This window comes from Epinephelus moara, chromosome 12 (genome assembly GCF_006386435.1).
Source record: "Epinephelus moara isolate mb chromosome 12, YSFRI_EMoa_1.0, whole genome shotgun sequence".
Lineage (NCBI taxonomy): Eukaryota > Metazoa > Chordata > Actinopteri > Perciformes > Serranidae > Epinephelus > Epinephelus moara.
The window spans coordinates 26,611,315-26,630,395 of record NC_065517.1 but is presented as its reverse complement, the minus strand read 5'-3'; the positions used below and the strand labels follow the sequence as shown (position 1 = coordinate 26,630,395).

Here is a 19,081-nt window from a genome sequence, read left to right as displayed (position 1 = left end):
TTTAGGTCAGGGGAGCTGACTGTCTAGTATTTGGTGGTGGGAGTTGTTTTGTTGGTTGGCTGGCACAGACACATAGGGTTAGGCAGAGATTTTGGAAGGCAGCAGGGCAGACCTCCCGCTGGGCCCGTCCCGGCACCCCTCTCACTCTCTCACCGTCCCCATGCAGTAATGAGGGGATCCCCATTGTCTGGGCCATTCTTGTCCTTTTTGCTTTTGATTCGGGACTCTGACAAATACTTTGGTGTTAGGCTATCAACACTGCCGCCCCCCTCTCCTATTGCACCTTATTTCTTGCTCTGTCTCTCACACACACACACATACACACTGACTGGAGTACTTATGCAATTATTCTGGTTTGAATCAGGTCATACCACTGTCCTTTTGGTGTCTGTTCTCTCTGTGAAAGTGCCGCCATTGTCCTCACTAACTGACCAAGTCTGTGAGGAGAGTACACTTGACTTAATATTGACCCAATGTGGCGTGGTTTTGCGGATGGTCGACTAACAATGGGCCATTGTTTAGAGGGAGCCACCCTCTTCAAGTCAGACCTGCATCGTGGTGTCCTCCTGTACACTGTAGGTCTTCAGCAGGACAGTTGTGCCACTTAAACCTTACTTAGACTCCCACAGTTATTTCATTAACTTTCTTAGTGAGAGACGTGACATCTCTAAACATGAACACGTTAAAACGCAGTTTTCTCGAAGTCATCTCAAAGCCAAAGTGACCATGTCCTGCATGTGAACTTTCCACCCATGTGCCAGTCTATATCCTCCTCTAGGAGGTGAGACAAGGCCACAGAGCTCAGCTAGACAGAGTGGCTGAGGAACAGCCTTGTCCTTCTCCACTCTGCCGTGGCAGAATGGCTTCCAGCCACCGCTGACAATTACCCCACCATGCCAGAGGGCAGCTTGGGAAGTCAGGGAGAAGTCACACACTGTTATGCCAGAGCAGACAGGAAAGGCTTGTTGCTCTTCCAGTATTTCACTCCAGCACAGGACAGGCGGAGGGGATGGAGAGGGGGGGTGGAGGGGAGGAGCGGGGAGTGGGCAGAGAGAGAGAGAGAGGATGGGTAACAAGTTTGTTTTTTCATTTAGTTTTCAATTGGCCATTGTCTGCATTTACCAGAGTCAAGTGCTCCTTGTGCAGTGGACACCAAGTGCAGTGGACACTGAGTACCGTCCCCATGAAATAGTTGCTAAATTAAATTTTCAGGGGACAAATGTTTCTATTTGGTGCTTAGTTAATTCCAAAGCTTTTTGGCGTTGCCCGGTTACAGAGACAGACGATCCTCAACCACACTGCTGTTAACCCCTGTATAAAACATCTCTGATATGCTCCAAGTTATCATTACATGTCATGATTACACTGATGACACATGTGTTCGCATGGCTTGGGCCCTCTTTAGAGATATTTGGCTTTACTCAATATTCTCAGCTTGGTCACACAGAGGACGTTTTTTTGAAGCAAAGACCTTTTGATGATAGGAGGCAGGCAGCACAATGACTTCCAGCAGCACCTCAATGCAACAGTACCGTATCACAATTAGCAGCGCTAAACAGGCTGCACAGACAAGTCCACTCCATCTCGTATGGAGCCTCATCCAGTCCTCTCCGTTTTGTCTGACAAATCCCCCCATTGTTCCTCTGATGATGCTTTTCTTTCGTGGGAACCCTGGCTTGTCTTGTTGATTAGATCCCCTTTGTCTTCCTCCCCTGCAGTGGGCTAGTCTGGAGAATGTGAAACCTCACACTGTAGTGGTGGCTTAATGCCTCAGCATACTTTGTTTATTACACCATGATTTAGTCTTATATGGTAATGAATATAACGAAGTTTATGTAGGTCACCCGTAGTAGTGTTTGTGCCTTTTAATAGGGGAATTCATTTATGCATTTATTTTGAGTGACCACAGATTTATGGGTAACTGCTGTGTGTTATTGTTCATGATGACAAGCAGCTGCTAAAAGATTTGATGAAAAACAAACACACTTCAGTCATTTCCTAATTTTTCCTCTTTGCACCAAAGGAGGAACCAGCTCCACCACCACCTCCGCCTCCACCCCCACCCAAAGGCTTCTATATCTATGGAGATGTTGGTAAGATGAAATATGTAATAAATATCACTATGGCAGTAAATCTTTACAAAACATCCAAGATCATGCTGAGGTTTAGAGTAATTGCTTTTCTTTAATCCCTCTCAGGCACAGGGAAGACCATGCTCATGGATATGTTTTACTCCCGGGTGGAAAACACTCATAAAAAGAGAGTCCACTTCAACGGCTTCATGTTGGACATCCACAAAAGTTAGTATTATCCTCCCACTCCACCGCACTAACCACCGCAGGTTTGCTTGCTTGACTTTATCAAAGTTCTTCTGACTCCTCAAGCGCCTGCGATCCTATATTTATCCCTGTGTTTGTCCTGAAGCCCTGCTGCTAATTGTCTACCATTATGCATACAGGTGAAATTACCGCTTTATTCAGCATTGTCGCCGGGTTTGGGTTGGCGATGCAGGTGTGCTTTAAGACGTGCCTGACGTTTGTGTACTGCTTAAAGGGATCCATCGGAGGAAACAAAGCCTGCCAAAACGAAGGCTAGGGAAAATGTTCACCTATGACCCCATATCGCCGGTTGCCATGGAGATCAGCAATGAAACCTGCCTCTTGTGTTTTGACGAGTTTCAGGTGAGCGAGTTTGTTAGAGGCGCTCTGTGTGTGTGTGTGTGTGTGTGTGTGTGTGTGTGTTAAAACCTGCTTGAACATAAGCTACAAGTAGCAAACCACATATCAACTGCATACATCTGCTTTAAACAGCACTACTCTGACACTAGTGCTAAGTAATAAGTGATGCTGATAAATATACTGTCCGCAGTGGTGGAAAAAGTGTTCAGATCTTTTACTTGAGTAAAAGTAGCAATACTACGGTGTTAAAATACTCGATTACAAGCAAAATTCCTGCATTCAAAATTGTACTTAAGTAAAAAAAAAAAAAAAAGTACTGATACAGAGTAATATCTATTATATCACTGAATCATAATTAGTGATGCATTCATATGTTAATTACCTTTATGCAGCAGCTGGTGAAGGTGGAGCTCATCTTATTTGCCTTATACACAGCTGGGTATCTTCACCTATAATCATATATCATAATTTATTAGTTTAGTTATATTTTGTATTGATAATCTAAATCTGCAAAGTAACTAATAATTTAAGTTATCAAATATATGTAGTGGAGTATAAAAAGTTCAATTCATTTCAATACAACTTCATTTATCGCAAAGGAAATTCTTGTGCCAGAGAATGCTTCAGATTACAGTAACAATAAGTACAGTAACCACAACTTTAATGATTCACAACCAGACAACCAGTGGGTTCCCCGGGTCAGGGTCACTCACTGGGCCCAGTTTTAGAACAATAAAGTATTAAATATGTACAAGACAGAAGTGTTTTCAAGGAGCAAAATCAAAAACCAGTGCCTAATAGAGTAACAGTAGGAGTTCGATCAGTACAAGAGTTACTACAATGAACTGAAATGGTGGAAAAAACAGACTGCGCCTGCTAATCAGTGTCATATTGAACAAGATATAACAGTGAGAAGTAGTATTGCACATGACTGACAAAATGATATTGCACTACATTGACAGGTGAACATGATATTAAAGAAAAATATTGCACATGATGTTGAAAAGTAGTAATGTGCATCATACGAAATAACAGTGCACCTGATGTAGGTGAATATTGCTGACAGTGTCCTTAGTGTTCGTGTTAGTACAATACTTACCTCTGAGATGTAGTTGAATAGAAGTATTAAGTAGCAGAAAATGGAAATACTCTAGTAAAGTACAAAGTACCTCAAAATTGCACTTAAGTACAGCACTTGCACAAATGTAGTTAGTCACTATCCACCACTGACTGCTAGTACAGCTCTATATAACAATGACATGCTGATGCTGAGGAATGTTACTGTAAGAAGATACCTGCTGGCTGGAAGGGTTGAATGATAAATTTTGACAAAGACTTAGTTAAGGCGTCTTTTGAGGTATTTGTGAATCTTAAGGCATTTTAAAGTGAAAGAACAGTCTGCTCATCACTTTTATTGCTGCCACTTGGTTTAAGACTGCAAGATAAATAACTGTTGTGTGTTGTGTGCGCTGTCATATATGCCAGTGCCAAAGACAAATTTCCATTTTATGCTCAAGGACAAAAAGTTCTCTAAATCTGAATCTGTGGGGTTGAAACAAATTTGCAAAGAGAAATAAAATCCAAGATAATCAGGATGCTTAACAATGTTCTTATTTAAGACTTAACATATCAGATATTGTTCCTGCTAAAACAGTGTTGGGAAGGTTATGTTTTAAATGTAATAGATTACAGATTACTAGTTACCCTGTTAAAGATGTAATAAGTGATATAAGTGTCTTTTTATGACTTCATCAAAGTAATGTAAAATATAACATTTGATGATTTCTGATTACTTTTCTCACATTTTAAAAACATTTTTTAAACTGGGCAATAAAGCTGAAAAGCCCTAAGAACACAAGTTTAAACCAGGCAGTATGAACCTCATAATAGCACTCAACACTGTCAAACTTTTATTAAAAGTTCCTCAATGTAATGAATAATATTGAATGTTACATTTTACATATAAGCTTTTTACCGAAAATAATATATTTGGATGTAATCCCTTTGTAATGACCAACATTTTGATAAGGAACTGTAAATTAATTAAATATTTTCTTTGTACAATGGATTACAGTTACATTTATTTTGTAATTTAATCACATCACATGTAACTACTGACTCCCCAAAAGCGCTGATGCAACACATCTTTATACAAAAGTCAATCTGACCCACAGTCAAGCTGATTTGTACACTATCTTGACACGTGCTGTATACATTATTTTTAATATGTGTGGCTATGGGATTATTTCATATTCAGTGGAAATGTAAAACCAACAGCAGATATGTTAGAGAATAAAACCTCACACAAAGCCAGCGTCAGTAGAAAGCCACAGGACATGATGCTTATTGTAAGCATGTACAGTAAAATCTCTATTGAAGAAGGAAACAAAGTGATATTTTAGTGTTTTGTTTCTTTTGTGGGTACTGAGTGTGTATGGGACAGCTCTGTGTAAGGACTGTATATATGTAGGAACTGTATGTATAACAGTTTTGTATCTGTTAATGGCAGGTACCGCATGTATCCAAGACGAATTTCCTTTTGGACAATAAAGTCTATCTTATCTTAAGTAAAATAGATAAGTATATAAATGGATACATACTTTAAAGTAAAATTTTGGATCAAAATATGAATACATAGATGATGGAGGACTAATAGTTACACTGCAGTGTGCCTCTAAAGCTTATTTACACAGTCAGTTCCAACAGTTGAGACATACACTGTCCATTTGGCCTGTGACTTTCTGTCTGGACAGCTGAATGCTGCTGATCATTACACCCTCACTAAAACAGGACTGGGGACACCTAGTGGCCTTTTTGAATATGACACAACTGTAAAACGAAGCAATGAAACATCCTCTCTCCTTAGTCTGTTGTAAAGTAGTCATTTACTGATACAGTAGGAGTAAAATTGTGTAATCTCACATGTTGAGTTAGTGATCTGCTCCTGTTGCTTGTTTATACTCTCACACAGCTCGTTTGCTCCCAAACCTTTACAACCAAGTCACCCTTAGTTTCTGAACACTGGATTTACACAACTAAAATGCACCTTCAGCCATTAGTGCTGCAGAACTTCTCATTATTTTACCCTTTGGTGTCAGAGGAGAGAGCCACTACTGAAGCTCTCTGTATTCTCTGTAAGGTAGTTAGTCATTCAGTGAGGAGAGAAAGACGTGTGCTTCTGTCTTTATCATTAGCCAGCCAAACACATCTCTTACTGATATCATTACAGTTAATGCCAGCGGGTCAAAGGTCACAGAAGGTGCGCTTGCTCTCTCTAATCACTCTCTATGCATCTGCGAGGATCAAGAGCTGCTCCTTTCATCCCCCCGTCTTTCACATTTTAAACTGCGGCGCTGTTTGTGCATTCTCATTGATTTGTTTTGTTTGCTGTCGCCAGCTTTGCTGTTTTCGCTTGTCGACTGTTGCTACCGGTGAATGGAGGGGAAACAAGCAGACATGTGCACGTTGTTTGTGATGCATAAACAAGAGGTTGCAAGGTTGGGGGGAGCTGGGGGTGAGGGTGGTGGTGGGGGTCTATACCAATCAGCATCCTCCTCCACTCAGCCATGCAAATGAGGCTCTGGGTATCAGTCGCACTCTCCTGCTTCCTTAAGTGAGTGGAGCTAGAAAGCGACTGGCGGCGGCGGGTCAGATGGATCTTATCCTCTTAAATGCTAATGACATTTCTCCATTCTCTTCATTAGCGCCGTGCCATTATCAGTAATTTGTAGCCCCCCTCCCTCCTTTTACGGCCCCCACCCGGCTCCCCTAATGAATACTCGCCATTGAGAGGTCCGAGATGGAAAGATGGGAAGAGAGCGAGGAGGGAAGAAGAAGAGTGAGAAGAAAACGCTTGAGCGTCATTGTCTCAGGGCCTCAGTCACTGTGCAGCCTCTGTGAAATTGCTCATAGGTTGTGTACATAAAGAGGTGTAACATCAAAAGAGGTTTAATTTGGCACCCGTGTGCCTCGCTGTAAACTGACAGCCGCTTGAGTAATTGGATGCTCATTTGAATATCGGCATTGGCTGACGGAGATTGCACCATTATTTTTGTGTTCCACAAGTGCTACATCAGTCCCCTCCACCTTTCTCATTCTGTGGGTACCCATTCTCTCTTCCCTCTCCCCCTACTCATTCAGCAATCAATATTGCCCCTCATACTATGCCCATGTTGAGGGCACATGAATAAACAAATCCAGGTTGTATAAAAGGTCATTTTTAAATGATTCTTTTGAAATGAAAATAAAATCCTGCGGTCGGAGGAAATGGGGGCCCCTTCAGAGAGACACAGAGCCTTGGCTTTCTGTTGATTCTCATTACGCGCACACACAATCACTCACACACACACTAATTTGATGCCCCTAGCCACCTCTCCTTAGCGAAATCAAGGCTTTAACACAAATGTTAATCAAGTATTGGCAAGGGCAGTGGGGCTAATATGCAAAAGCAGAAGACTCTCCAGAGTATGAAAGGAGGCATATGCTGTGGGTATGGCCATCAGAAGTGCCTGTTATATACAGGAAAGTAGGTAAGAGGGAGTGAGAGGAGAGGGCGGGACAGAAGTCTTTTATTCAAGACGTCTTAGCAGGGTTTAGCGATACATCGATATTACATCAATGTCATGATATGAGACTAAATAACGTCTTAGATTTTGGATATCACAAAATCGTAAATGTTGTCTTCTCCTGGTTTTAAAGGCTGCATTACAGGAAAGTGATGTCTTTGTACCGCCATTACCGAGAGATGTTCGCTGCCTCAAGAGCTATTGCCATGGTTATATGAAGAGAACTGGATACAGCGCTGGAGGCAAGGCCCCGTTCATTCCCATGAAAGTTACTCAGTGGTGCATGAAGTCAAAAAAATTCAACTGCCATGTATAAAATTCCCTGAAAGATCCACACTGCTTCCGCACTGTGTGGCCCATAAAGCGGCAGCACTAGAGACTTCCACAGCTGAACCGGCTACCTCTGGTTTAGTGCTCCACTAACTTGAAAGGGGATAAAATGATTCAGTCGTGTGGCTCTTCTAGACTGTCATAATGTTATTGAGTTGATCAAATTCTGATAATAAAACAAGTCCTTTAAAAATTCATCCACTGATTTACAGATGTTTCTTACACTAGTGGTTCCCAACTGGTCCAGCCACAGGGCCCAGATTTCTCCTTAGTCATTAGTTCAAGGTCCACACAGTTTAATACATTGAGTGTCATACTTGCGTTTGGACATTTCATCAAGCTAGTTTGCTGTCTCTGTTAAGTAGCTGTCCGTTACTCGCTCACTCTACAGCAGGAAACGACACTTCAATTTAAAAGCTCTGTGTCACAAATTCACTGTACGAGTCCCTTGTGGTACATTCAGAGTGGACCTGTGGCCCACTTTTGGACCATGACCCACCAGTTGGGAACAACTGTCTTACACCATGTAAATCTAAGGGAAACACCGTTTGGCCACTAGTAACACTGGCTCCAAACCCCTGGGGGCTACAGATTGTACTTTGACATTGTCATATGCCACACAAAGAGTAAAGAAGCGGCTCGAGAGTTAGAAGCCCCTTTCTCTCTCAAAATCAGACCAAAGATTAATCAAACTGTAAAACTAGGCAGTGCTGATCAAATATAAACTGAGATTCTGTTACTGAATTGCCTATTTCTCTCCTAAAATGTTTTCAGAATCATACTTCAGTGAAACTTTTGGCTGTAATAAAATAATTTGTGAACAGGAAGTGGGTGCCATATTGTTTCCTGTATTGTTAAAACACTAAGCTGAAAAAACTGAGATAAATCTGTACAACTAAGACATGCTGATCAAATACGAACCAAGATTCTGTTACTGCATTGCCTATTTCTTGGCTCAAATGTTTTCAGAAACACATTTTAGTTTACAGTTTAACTGTAATTTGAGATCATCTGTCACCAACTGGCTGCCATATTGTTTCCTGTATCAAAATAGACAGGGTCGCATTTAGTCACCCACCAGCAGGAGCATTTATTGGTCCTGTGTGGCGCAGTGCATTCTGGTAGTTGTAGGTTTTCTACCTCTTGAGAAAAAGCAAATGCCACTCTCCTATTTTCTCTTTGTTCTCTGATCATGTAGCACCAATCTCAAAAATTCAGGGATTTCTTTCTGCTGCATGGACATCTTAGTTTTATGAAAAGACTATCTTTCCAGCAGTCAAGTACATTTAAAATGTGAATGATGTAGTCTGAAATGTTTATCCACCAAATTGCAAATTTGCAAATAATTTTGCAAGAGATCATCACAGTTAAGTTGATTTGTCTGTAATATTGGAAGAATTATTTATGTATTCAATATAAATGACAGTTGGCATGAGACTGGCGACTTTAAGCAAAAACAGAAGCCTGAAATAATTCCATTTCTTTTACAATATGCCCATCTCCTGTTAGTCAGTGCTCATGTTTAATCAGGCCTCATGTAAGTGCTGCTTTGACTACTGTGCAAAAGAACAACAGAGGTGAAAGAGAGAGACAGATGAGAGGATAAGAACAAAAGTGAGAGCACTGGATTACTAATAGAAAGGTCAGAGCTCTTCATTTAACGGCCAGCGACTCATAAACGTCCTTGCTTCAGTGTTGTCATCGACCTTTGTTTATTGTGGATTCATGGAAATGATGAAGATGAAAAAGGCAGCGGACAGCTGAATTGGATATATGTAGTTATTAGCCTTGTCTAGTTCATACAACACACACCTTTATATGCCTTTACGTGACCATGACGGAGAGAGGCTTTGTCTGCCATTGTGACCCCAGTCTGGATTCACATTGCTCCATTTTCACTGTCTTTTCGTCCTCTTGTTTTCCCGCCTGCGCTCAGTCATTCTCACGTCGCCTCAGCTGATTAGCTCGGGGCGCCGCCTTGCCTCAGCTACTTGTCCTCAGCAGAAAGCCGCTTCGTGACCATTTGCAGTCAGATCGAGTGGTTTAGGTGTGTGTATGCGTATGCGTGCGTGGATACGTGCCAGCGTGAATGGCCATGACCAGACACAAAGGACTGAATGAGCACACCTGAATGACACTAATCAACATGGAGTGTTGATGGCGTGGTTTGACCTCAGATGCACACACATGCACCGTGGCAAGAAAAGGCCAATTATACAGTACGTGAATGTGTCTCTCTTCTTCTCTGGTTCTGTTCTTTTAGGTGACAGACATTGCTGACGCCATGATCCTGAAGCAGCTGTTCGAGACGCTGTTCAAGACTGGAGTGGTGGTGGTGGCCACCTCCAACAGAGCCCCTGATGGTACGATGACTGTAGTCTGAGTACATACATGTTGTACTTTTCTAGCTATTGTTTATTAATGAAATTGTTGTTACTTAACACACAGTTGAGTAAAAGCGTAGGATGGTTTATTGTTAGACTGCAGCCATCAGAGTAACACTGTAGTAGCACTTTTTTTTCTCAGATTTTGCCGCTATGCACTAAGTCAAAAAGTAAAGGAGTATCTTAGTAACAGAAGCATTTTAACTACCATAACATTAAAGGAATACTTTAAAAAAAATGACCTTTTGTATATCAATTCCTCAACCCATGTTACCTTGAATTTGGGAAGAAAACTTTGTTTTTCTTGCAGGCCTCCACAGTGAATGAAGAATTTAAAAAAAAAAAAAGCGAAAATTCCTCATGAATTGAATTCATTAGGAGCCGCGTTTAACAACAACAAACCTACATCAAAACGTGTGTTTACAAACTCTCACACAGCTCATGCAGTATAATGGGTACAGGCATGTATTTGAACTATGGAATTGTTTGAAACATAACTATTTACCCTCATTTTTGGATTCTTTGATTGCCGTTGAGGCATGCGAGAAGTTTTCTTTCCAAATTCACATAACAAAGGGTGAGTATGTGATACACAAATGGTCATTTTGTGGGTGAAGTGCTCCCTTAATAGAGGCAACAACAAATATAAGATTCTACTAGTATTACAGGAACATAAAATAATTTTACATGATTGTATAGCATTTTAAGGCGTTACATCACGCATAGATTTTAAAAATATTTTTCTTGCTGTGGCTCATACAAACAAATAAGGTAGTTTGGAACAATATCATCCCCATTATTGAAAAAAATAGCTTCCAAATACGTTACTTAGAAATGAAGGCTTCTAACACTGACTTTACTCTATTGATAACTAAATTGAATTTTTGATTTTTTGTAATTTATTTCAGTCTGCAGATAGCAATAAGAACATCATGTATTAATCTAAAAATTAATGTACATTAAGTTACAGCCCCTCACAGAAAATGGCAGATACTTAAATAGTACAGTGCAAAAGATTACAATAAAGTCATTTAGCATAACTTAGACACTTGTGCAATCCGAAAAAGGTGTAGGCTAAAGCTACAGCTTATAGCACCTACCCTTTTAACAGCACATCTTATTTAGCAATTAACAAAAAACCAAACCAAAACAGGCAAACGAGGCGAAATAGCAACAAAGACAAAATACAAACACACGCACAAAAAAAAAAGGTAACTTGCTGACTCACGTTAAAAATACACGATAATATCGTGTAAATAATCCAGCGCCTCTTAAATAATTTCTAATTCTTTACGTTCATCTGGTCGCCTTTTCACTAAGTGTTTTTTGTATGATTTTGTACAGTTATGGTTACAGACGTTCTCTCCAGCTCCCGACCCGAAAGATGAATTTGAGTGATAGCATTGTTAGAATATTTTTTGATCTTTTAAATTTTTTATAGACTTCGTTATAATGCTATTGTGAACTCTTTTGGCCATGATAATCGTGTAGTAAAAATATATTGTGCTAGCCTTAACAATAAGTCACCATTTTATTGCATACAGCGGTACATAACCCGTTGGTAAATTGACAAATTATTACAGTACATGGATGAAAACAAAAGGGTTACTGGAGTGCCTGGTTGTATCTTACATACCCACATTCTCACTCAGTTGTACTGAACATGACAAAGCTAAGCGCCTTGCACCATCTAAAGTTGTTTCCAGTTTTCTTGATTTTACAGAACATCAGACGATTATGTGACTTATAAATTATAGTCATTTCAAAGGTGTCTGGGGATTATAACATGGTGTGTTGTAAGAGTTTCTAGACATGTTAAATGTTGATGCTGCTAACTGTGTGGAATTGTCAGCTTTTACCACTCACTGCACGCGTGCAAGAATGAAAGGAATTCTGTCGTCTATGGAAAGCTCAGCTCAGAAGGACTGCGAAGGCAAAAGGCTAACAGTAAAATACAGTCAAACAATGCTGCAGCCCTGAAGCTCCTCTCAACTACACCAGTGCACTATCTGCCTGCAGCTGTAATAACAAGTAATATTCCTGGAACGTCAATGTTTGCTTCTCCTCCTCTTGAACCCACACATTTCACAGCTACTTTACATACATCTACATTATACACTTAAATTTCACTTAATACTTTCAAGAATCAATTTACCATGCCAGCTATTTCCTGTTAACAGCAAAGAGGGAAAAAAAGGAGCAACATTTGATACAGCTCTCACTTTTAGAGACATGACACAACCTTTAAACAGGCTTTGATGTTGCATTTACTGCCAGTGGGGCAAGGCGGGAGAAAGAATGAGCAAGGCAGTGATCAAGGTAAATGCATGATGTGCTATCTGACGGCTTTTCTTTCTCGGGGAAGACGTTGAAGCCTCAAAGTCTCGAGTGGGTAGGAAGTGGATGGCAGAAAGATGGTTCTCTTAGACAAAGACGTGCGTCTCTGATATTTACTAGCTATTAAGAACAAAGCACCAAACCATGCAAACTTGATAGAGAGCCTACTTGGTATTAATTACATGGTAATGGAACACTGAAAGCCATAAGAGACAACTGGACATGAAAGGCATACATTTTCCATCTTTATTGAAGTGGAGATGCTGTTATCAAACAGCCGTTGATGTGTTTGGAGGGGGAATTTAAAGATAGGTTTTTTGCTAGAACGGCTTAAGTAGCGTTTTGCTGTTTAATTAGATTGAGGAGGATTTTGGGATAAATGGAGTCTTTTTTTGAGTGGAACAACCTCAGTGCAGTTTACAGGGACGGTTCACCCCAGAATCAAAAATACATATTTTCCCTCTTACCTGTAGGCTAGTGCTATTTATCAATCTAGATAGTTTTGGTGTGGGTTGTAGAGATGTCTGCCTTCTCTTTAATATAATGAAACTAGATGGCACTCAGCTTGTGGTGCTCAAAATGCCAAGACTCATGATGCAGTTACTCAACATAATCTACAGACCTCGTTGTGAGCAGCTTCATGTAAAAACTATTTCTTCCCACTGAACTATACCCACCAACATTATCACTCTGCAGAAAAAAAACGTACATCTACTGCTAGCTCACCTAGCACCACTGAGCTAGCTAACGTTACAGCTCAGCCGAGGAGGACGAGCCTATTGTCCGTGGGTAGATGCACGCTTCTCTCTACATGGTGATAAGGTTGTAATAATTATACCAGTAATAAGTTTCGTTGTCAGGGGCGTTGTCACATCTATCTGAAGTAGGGATGTACGCGATTAGTCATCTAAACGATTAAATGTCCACCCCCTCGCTAGTCGGCATCAGAAATATCGGTTAAACCAATTTGTGTTTAATTCGTGTACAAGACCGCTTAACTGTCATGCAGCCGCCTGCCACTAATGGGGGCTACAGAGCCATCAGACAGCAGTCCCCCTCCCAGCAGTAATGCACGAGTAGACTGGAGTTTTAAAACAACACGGTGGGAAACAAGAGCGATGTCCTCTCGCAAAACTAGCGCTGTTTGGCAGTGCTTTGATCTAGAAAATGACTTCAGCAGCAATTTATCTTTTTTGAGATGTTACATTATTTGTTAACTTTCAGTGAGTTGTTGTGAGATAATGTGCAGGGGTAACATTCATACTGCACGGCGCTAAATGCCTCTCATTTCAGCTGAAATTTGGTTATAATTTAGATGTTGTTTTATTAACTTTAAAGTGAATTGCTGTCATTTCTGCCGGATAATCTGCAAGGTTCAATGTGTGGCACATTTCAGAGGCAATTTATTTATTTTAGATGTTATTTTAGTGGTTAATTTTTTAACTGAATTGCCGTCATGTTCACATTCATACCGCGCGGCACAAAGTGTTTCGCACTTCAGCTGCATTTAAAATCCGATATGGTTGTTGAAGATTATGATTAAAGGCTTCAAAGGGCTCTTAATGCAAACAATATTTTTGGGACAATGTTTCAAATACTTAACAATAAATTGTGCTAAATTTTGACTGTTTTCCCTTTTTTAGACTAGTCCACTAGTCTTAAAATTAAATTAAATTAATTAAAATTTTCGTTTTGTCAACAGGAAAATTAGTCGCCAGGAACATCCCTAATCTAAAGCAATCAACAGTACAATGATATTGGAAATGGGCTTACAAAATGAAAAACAGGTGGCTCCTGATGTGATTTAGCACTTAACGCTCCTGTGATACCCTTTGCTGACTTTAAGAAACAGTTTGTTGTTTGGCATTTTGGGAATTGGCTTTCTAGCTAAGAGTTTGGTGAGAAGATCGATACCACTGCCTATACAGTAAATATGAAACTGCCATTATCAGCTGGTTCAACTTAGCTCAGCACAAAGACTGGAAACGGGGAAAGAGCTAGCCTGGCTCTATCCAAAGGTAAAATCTTCCTAGAAATACCATCCTAGAAATAACACATTATAACTTGTTTGTTCGATCTGTACAAAAATTGAAGTCTAAAAAGGACCCATTTTGGTTTTACAGTATGGCAGACTATTTTTAGGAATTCACTACGCATGGTCAGGAAACAGTCCGGGCCACAACCTCCTGTAAAACCACAACTGGTCGTGTTTCCTGGTTGCTAGAAGCAAATGTTGGCATTGTAGGTTTGCAGACCACTTTTGTGACCAGTGGCCACGTTTTCAGCCGCTTTTGTTCTGCCAATCGTGATTGTTGTTTCTAGCGTCCCATAACTGCTTTTCCTGTGGATTTAGTGCTGCAGAACATGGGTGTTTTTTAGAAATCAGTCGTCGCTTTTACAGTGGCTTTTGTGCCACCGAACAAGGGTGTGTTTTAGTTTCTGGTTGCCACTTTCCCTGCAGCTTTAATGGTGCCAAATGTTGGTATTTCAAACCAAAGCATGATAATCTGCTAGTCATAGGCAAGTGGGTTTTTTTCTGCTTAAACACATTAACTACAGCATTGTGAGAAATGTAGTTTCATTGCTTGGACCCACGTTTATTTCAGCACTGGTCAATACAAAACAAGAAAATCAGCCTCCACAGCCAGCTCTCAATTAACAATGTAGCTCAGCATGCACTGAAACAAAACACTTAATGATTGCTGCAAACCAATTAGCCACACCACCTGGATTAGCCGCAGCTAACGGCTAACAAGCGAACAAAGTTACAGTCACAGCTACTTGCTCCAAATACATCTCCAACCACCCAACATCATCACAAAATATTAATTAGTGTTTTCAGGAACTTTTATGGCACAGTTATGGCAAACGAAATACACTTTTAACCATAAAAAGTAGAGTATTTTTGGCGTTGCTTAGCCGAAGTCAACCTACCACGAGTCCAGAGCTGGGGCACGTGGGTGAAGTCTACAGGGGCTCGTCAGTGGGGCGTTCAAGTACACACACACAAAAAAAGAAATCTCATAGGTAACTAATACATCACAACAAACAGCAAAATAAGACCGTAAATAACATAATAATGAAACAGATAAGTTTGTAATAATAAATTAAAATCAGTGCACCTTCCATAATGACATAAAGACGTATTAACTCGACTACTGAATAATGTACAAATTCAACATATCTGTGGTTTGCAAAATTGTACAATGCCAACTTTTTTCTGGCAATTGGGTTACATTTTCACACTTGAGCTTGTGTACAGATTAAACACACAAGATTTAACGTGTAAATTAGTGAACTTTATAGGCGCTTTGTAACCTTTGAACAGAACCAGGCTAGTTATTTCCACCTTTTTCTAGTCTTTGTGCTAAGCTAAGCAAACTGTCTTCTGTTTGTCCTAATATATAATGTGCACACATCAGAGTGGTATTGATCTCCTGACAAAAACTATCCCAAAATATTGAACTATCGCTTTAACCTTGGCAATAGTTGTGTCTTATGACAGCTCAGTCCATTACAGTATGGGGCTTATCAAGCGAGCATGTCAGGTCCTACTGTAAGCCCAAACATCAACAACGGCCGCTTGTTTACGTTCGCAGCTGGAGAGAGCTTAAGCCTCGCTGTGTGTCTGTGGGTGTGTGTCTTTGTCCGTGTTTGTGTGTGAATCCCTATCTGTTTTATCTGTCTATCAGGGATGCTACTTCAGATGTAATTTGTTCCAGCCGAGCTAATTGAAACATCTATTCAGCGAGCTGCTGTGGACATTGTCCGGCGCTGAAAAGGCGACAGTCCTTTCTCTCGCCACCATTGTTTGGGAATGTAATGAATTTTATGTTGCTGCCGCTGCCGGTAGAGAAATCCATTTTTCTCTCCTGGTCCCAGTCCTTTTGTCGTGCCTCCCCACCCATCCTTCAGTTCATCAATAGCCACTTTATCTGCCAATCTGCGGCGAGGGAATGACATTATTAGGAGGCTAAACAGCAGCTCTAATACAGGCCCTCCCCTCCTCTTTCAGATCTGTACAAAAACGGACTTCAGAGGGACACCTTCCTACCTTTCATCGACGTGCTGAAGGTAGAGACAAAGTCATCCCTCTCTCTTGTCTTGTTAATTAATTCATTTGTTTATGACACACACATAAACACACATACACACACTTGCATGTGCATCTCTGTCCCTCTGTGTCTGTCTTTTTTTTTTTTTTTTTTTGCAAGTTGCTCTTTAGTGGTTTGATGTTTTCTGCTTCCTGGATGCCTCGCACAGTGTCACAAAGCTGTCTTTGATCATACCAGGGCACGGTGAAAGACTCACAGAGAGAAAGGTAGGGAGAGATGGAAAGAGCGTGAGTGAGCGCAGGTAATGTGAATGAGAGATGGGCGGACGAGCTGAGTGACTGACCCAGACTGCTTGCATTTCAAAAGTAAAAGGGGGGTGGGAGGGGGGCGAGTGGTGGGCGAGAGGAATGGAGAGGAGAGGAGCGATGCGGTGGTTAGCATTTCCAGCGAAAAATCTGCTTTGCAATTTAAGCAGGTAGCACCATTATCCTCCCTGCATCTCAGATGATCATTGATGTGTTTGGAGTGATCATGATCATAAATAATTACATAATAATTTGTTGTCATGCATTTTGCAACAGAGGAGGGCAGCATTCTTGCACCTTTTATTGGTATTTAGTCTAAATATTAATGGCAAGCAATAGCCAACTCAAGGCCACAAATGTGCTGCTTATTCTTTCACTATTCATAAGAATAAAATGACAGACGCTTAGCAGGGAAAACAAATATAACATATAGTGTATTACAGACATACAAATGAATACACTTTATATACATACAGTACTGTACGTTCTCAGCAAAGGTCTGACTGAGTTACACTCACAGTCCATATAATGTAGCAGATAAACGCTCTCTTGTGACTGAAGTACTGAAAATTGCCACTCATAGTGCTACTTGAATTTTATGGCTAAATGAATGATTTTTAAATTCTCATTATTTATTAAAGATAATTGACACCTAAAAGGGGGAGTTGAGGGTCCTGTGTCAGAAAATTTCTAGCATGAAACACTTTGTTTCCTGCATTCTGGGGATTTTTTTTTTTTATGCACTAATTTGCGCCGTTTCTGCAGTAGTTTATGGTGTAAATGTCTTTAATTTTGTCAAAATAAAGTCCTCTGCTATTTCTTGTTAGTAAATGCTCATGTTCTAAATATTGAGGGGGATGTGTCCCTCCACCCACCCTGAAATCTACACCCATGGCACAATGACTGGAGCCTTACCAATTTATTTTGATATATTGGTCTTGGTTTGGAATATTCCAAAAACAAAAAAAAAGTACACGATAATGGTAAAATGTAAAAAAATAAAATAAAATAAAAAACGTATTATAGTTAATGGGCTCTAGTTTCCCGGCACAGCACAGGGTGGCACAGGGTGGCGAACCCCGCGCAGTTTCGAGCAGCGCAACCCGAGGCGTGCTCAGTTTGGTAGTTTGGCAGACCGAGGTGCGCTGAGATGGGTGTGGCGGCGCAGCAGGGGGAGGTGTCGACAGATCCAGCTTGGCNACACAGCTGCAAACTAATAAGTTCACATGCCTCTCAGCCAACCACAAACAGCCACAGCATCAGATAGGGAGTATATATTCAGCATCTGTCATCTTAGAAAAGTCAAAAGAAAAGAAACAGAGTGAGACTGCAAGAGAGAAAGAGAGCGCACGCGCACGAGAGAAACGCAACATTGATTTACAATTGTGGTGACCTCCTCCCAGGCTACCTTTGCATCATCAGCCCGTGGAGGTCTGCTTGCAGTTCCGTATATTCGGACACTTCCAGCCCCGTGTTTTGGTACCTGAGAGAGACGTTGTTCATGAACACAATCGAGGCAGCGACGACATTGCCATATCAACGTAATTATGAAAGCCGTTTGAAACATACAAAACGTAATTTCTAGGAGACAGGGTTGGGCCATCGGATTCAATTGTTTACAATAATCAGCCCTAAATTTGGTTTAGCATAGCATCACATCTGAGCACATTTAGGTATCTGTTAAAAAATAATACAGAATATTATGTTTCAACTAAGAAAAGAAAAAAAACTGACAAAATATGAGTTTATATGTTGTATAACATGAGCTGGAATGATGTCATCAGAAGTTATGTACTCCTAAATATCAGTCTGATTTTAGTCTGATTGGCCTAAAAATTCCATCACTGTTTTTTATTTTAATTTTATTTATTTTATATATTTGTTATTTAACCAGAAAGGTCGAATTGAGATACAGTATCTCTTCTGCCAGGGAGTCTGGGTCAACATGGGCCACAAAATAAAAACTAAAATACAAGTACAAAGGGGGACAGATAACATCACAAAAATCAAATCAAAACATAACAGACACAAAACATGTAGGAATATTTTTTATATTTTTTACACACATATTTCATATCTTCTTATACATTTATGTTTTCCTATATATTTCTCATATTTTTATGATTCTGAGTCCAAATAAAAAGAGTTAAGGAAAATAATGGCACTTGTTAAAAGTACTATGATTTGATCAGGCTGTAAATACAATAACACGTATGTTTACTATGATCCCATTACATGTACCTTTTTCCCGGTTACAGCAAAACCTTCAGTGTGAGTACGTTGTAGCCTGGTTCCAGACCATAGACCCCGCCCACTCAACTGAGTAGGCTTGCATCTCTGGTCTGGCATACTTCAATGAATTTGCGATTTATCTCGTCCAAACGATGGACAGACCAATGAATGCCGGGGGTCTAGCGATTAGCCAAT

At 40.4% G+C, this 19,081-nt stretch overlaps 1 protein-coding gene across 1 annotated transcript in view; it reads left to right on the top strand.

Annotated features, from left to right (window-relative positions):
- afg1lb (AFG1 like ATPase b) overlaps window positions 1-19,081 on the top strand; it is a 44,730-nt gene that overhangs the window by 3,881 nt on the left and 21,768 nt on the right. Inside the window, exons 3-7 of the mRNA XM_050058087.1 lie at window positions 2,024-2,093; window positions 2,199-2,300; window positions 2,554-2,681; window positions 9,837-9,936; window positions 16,310-16,368. Of these exons, the coding sequence (XP_049914044.1) occupies window positions 2,024-2,093; window positions 2,199-2,300; window positions 2,554-2,681; window positions 9,837-9,936; window positions 16,310-16,368 (459 nt within the window). The remainder of the gene's footprint in view (window positions 1-2,023; window positions 2,094-2,198; window positions 2,301-2,553; window positions 2,682-9,836; window positions 9,937-16,309; window positions 16,369-19,081) is intronic.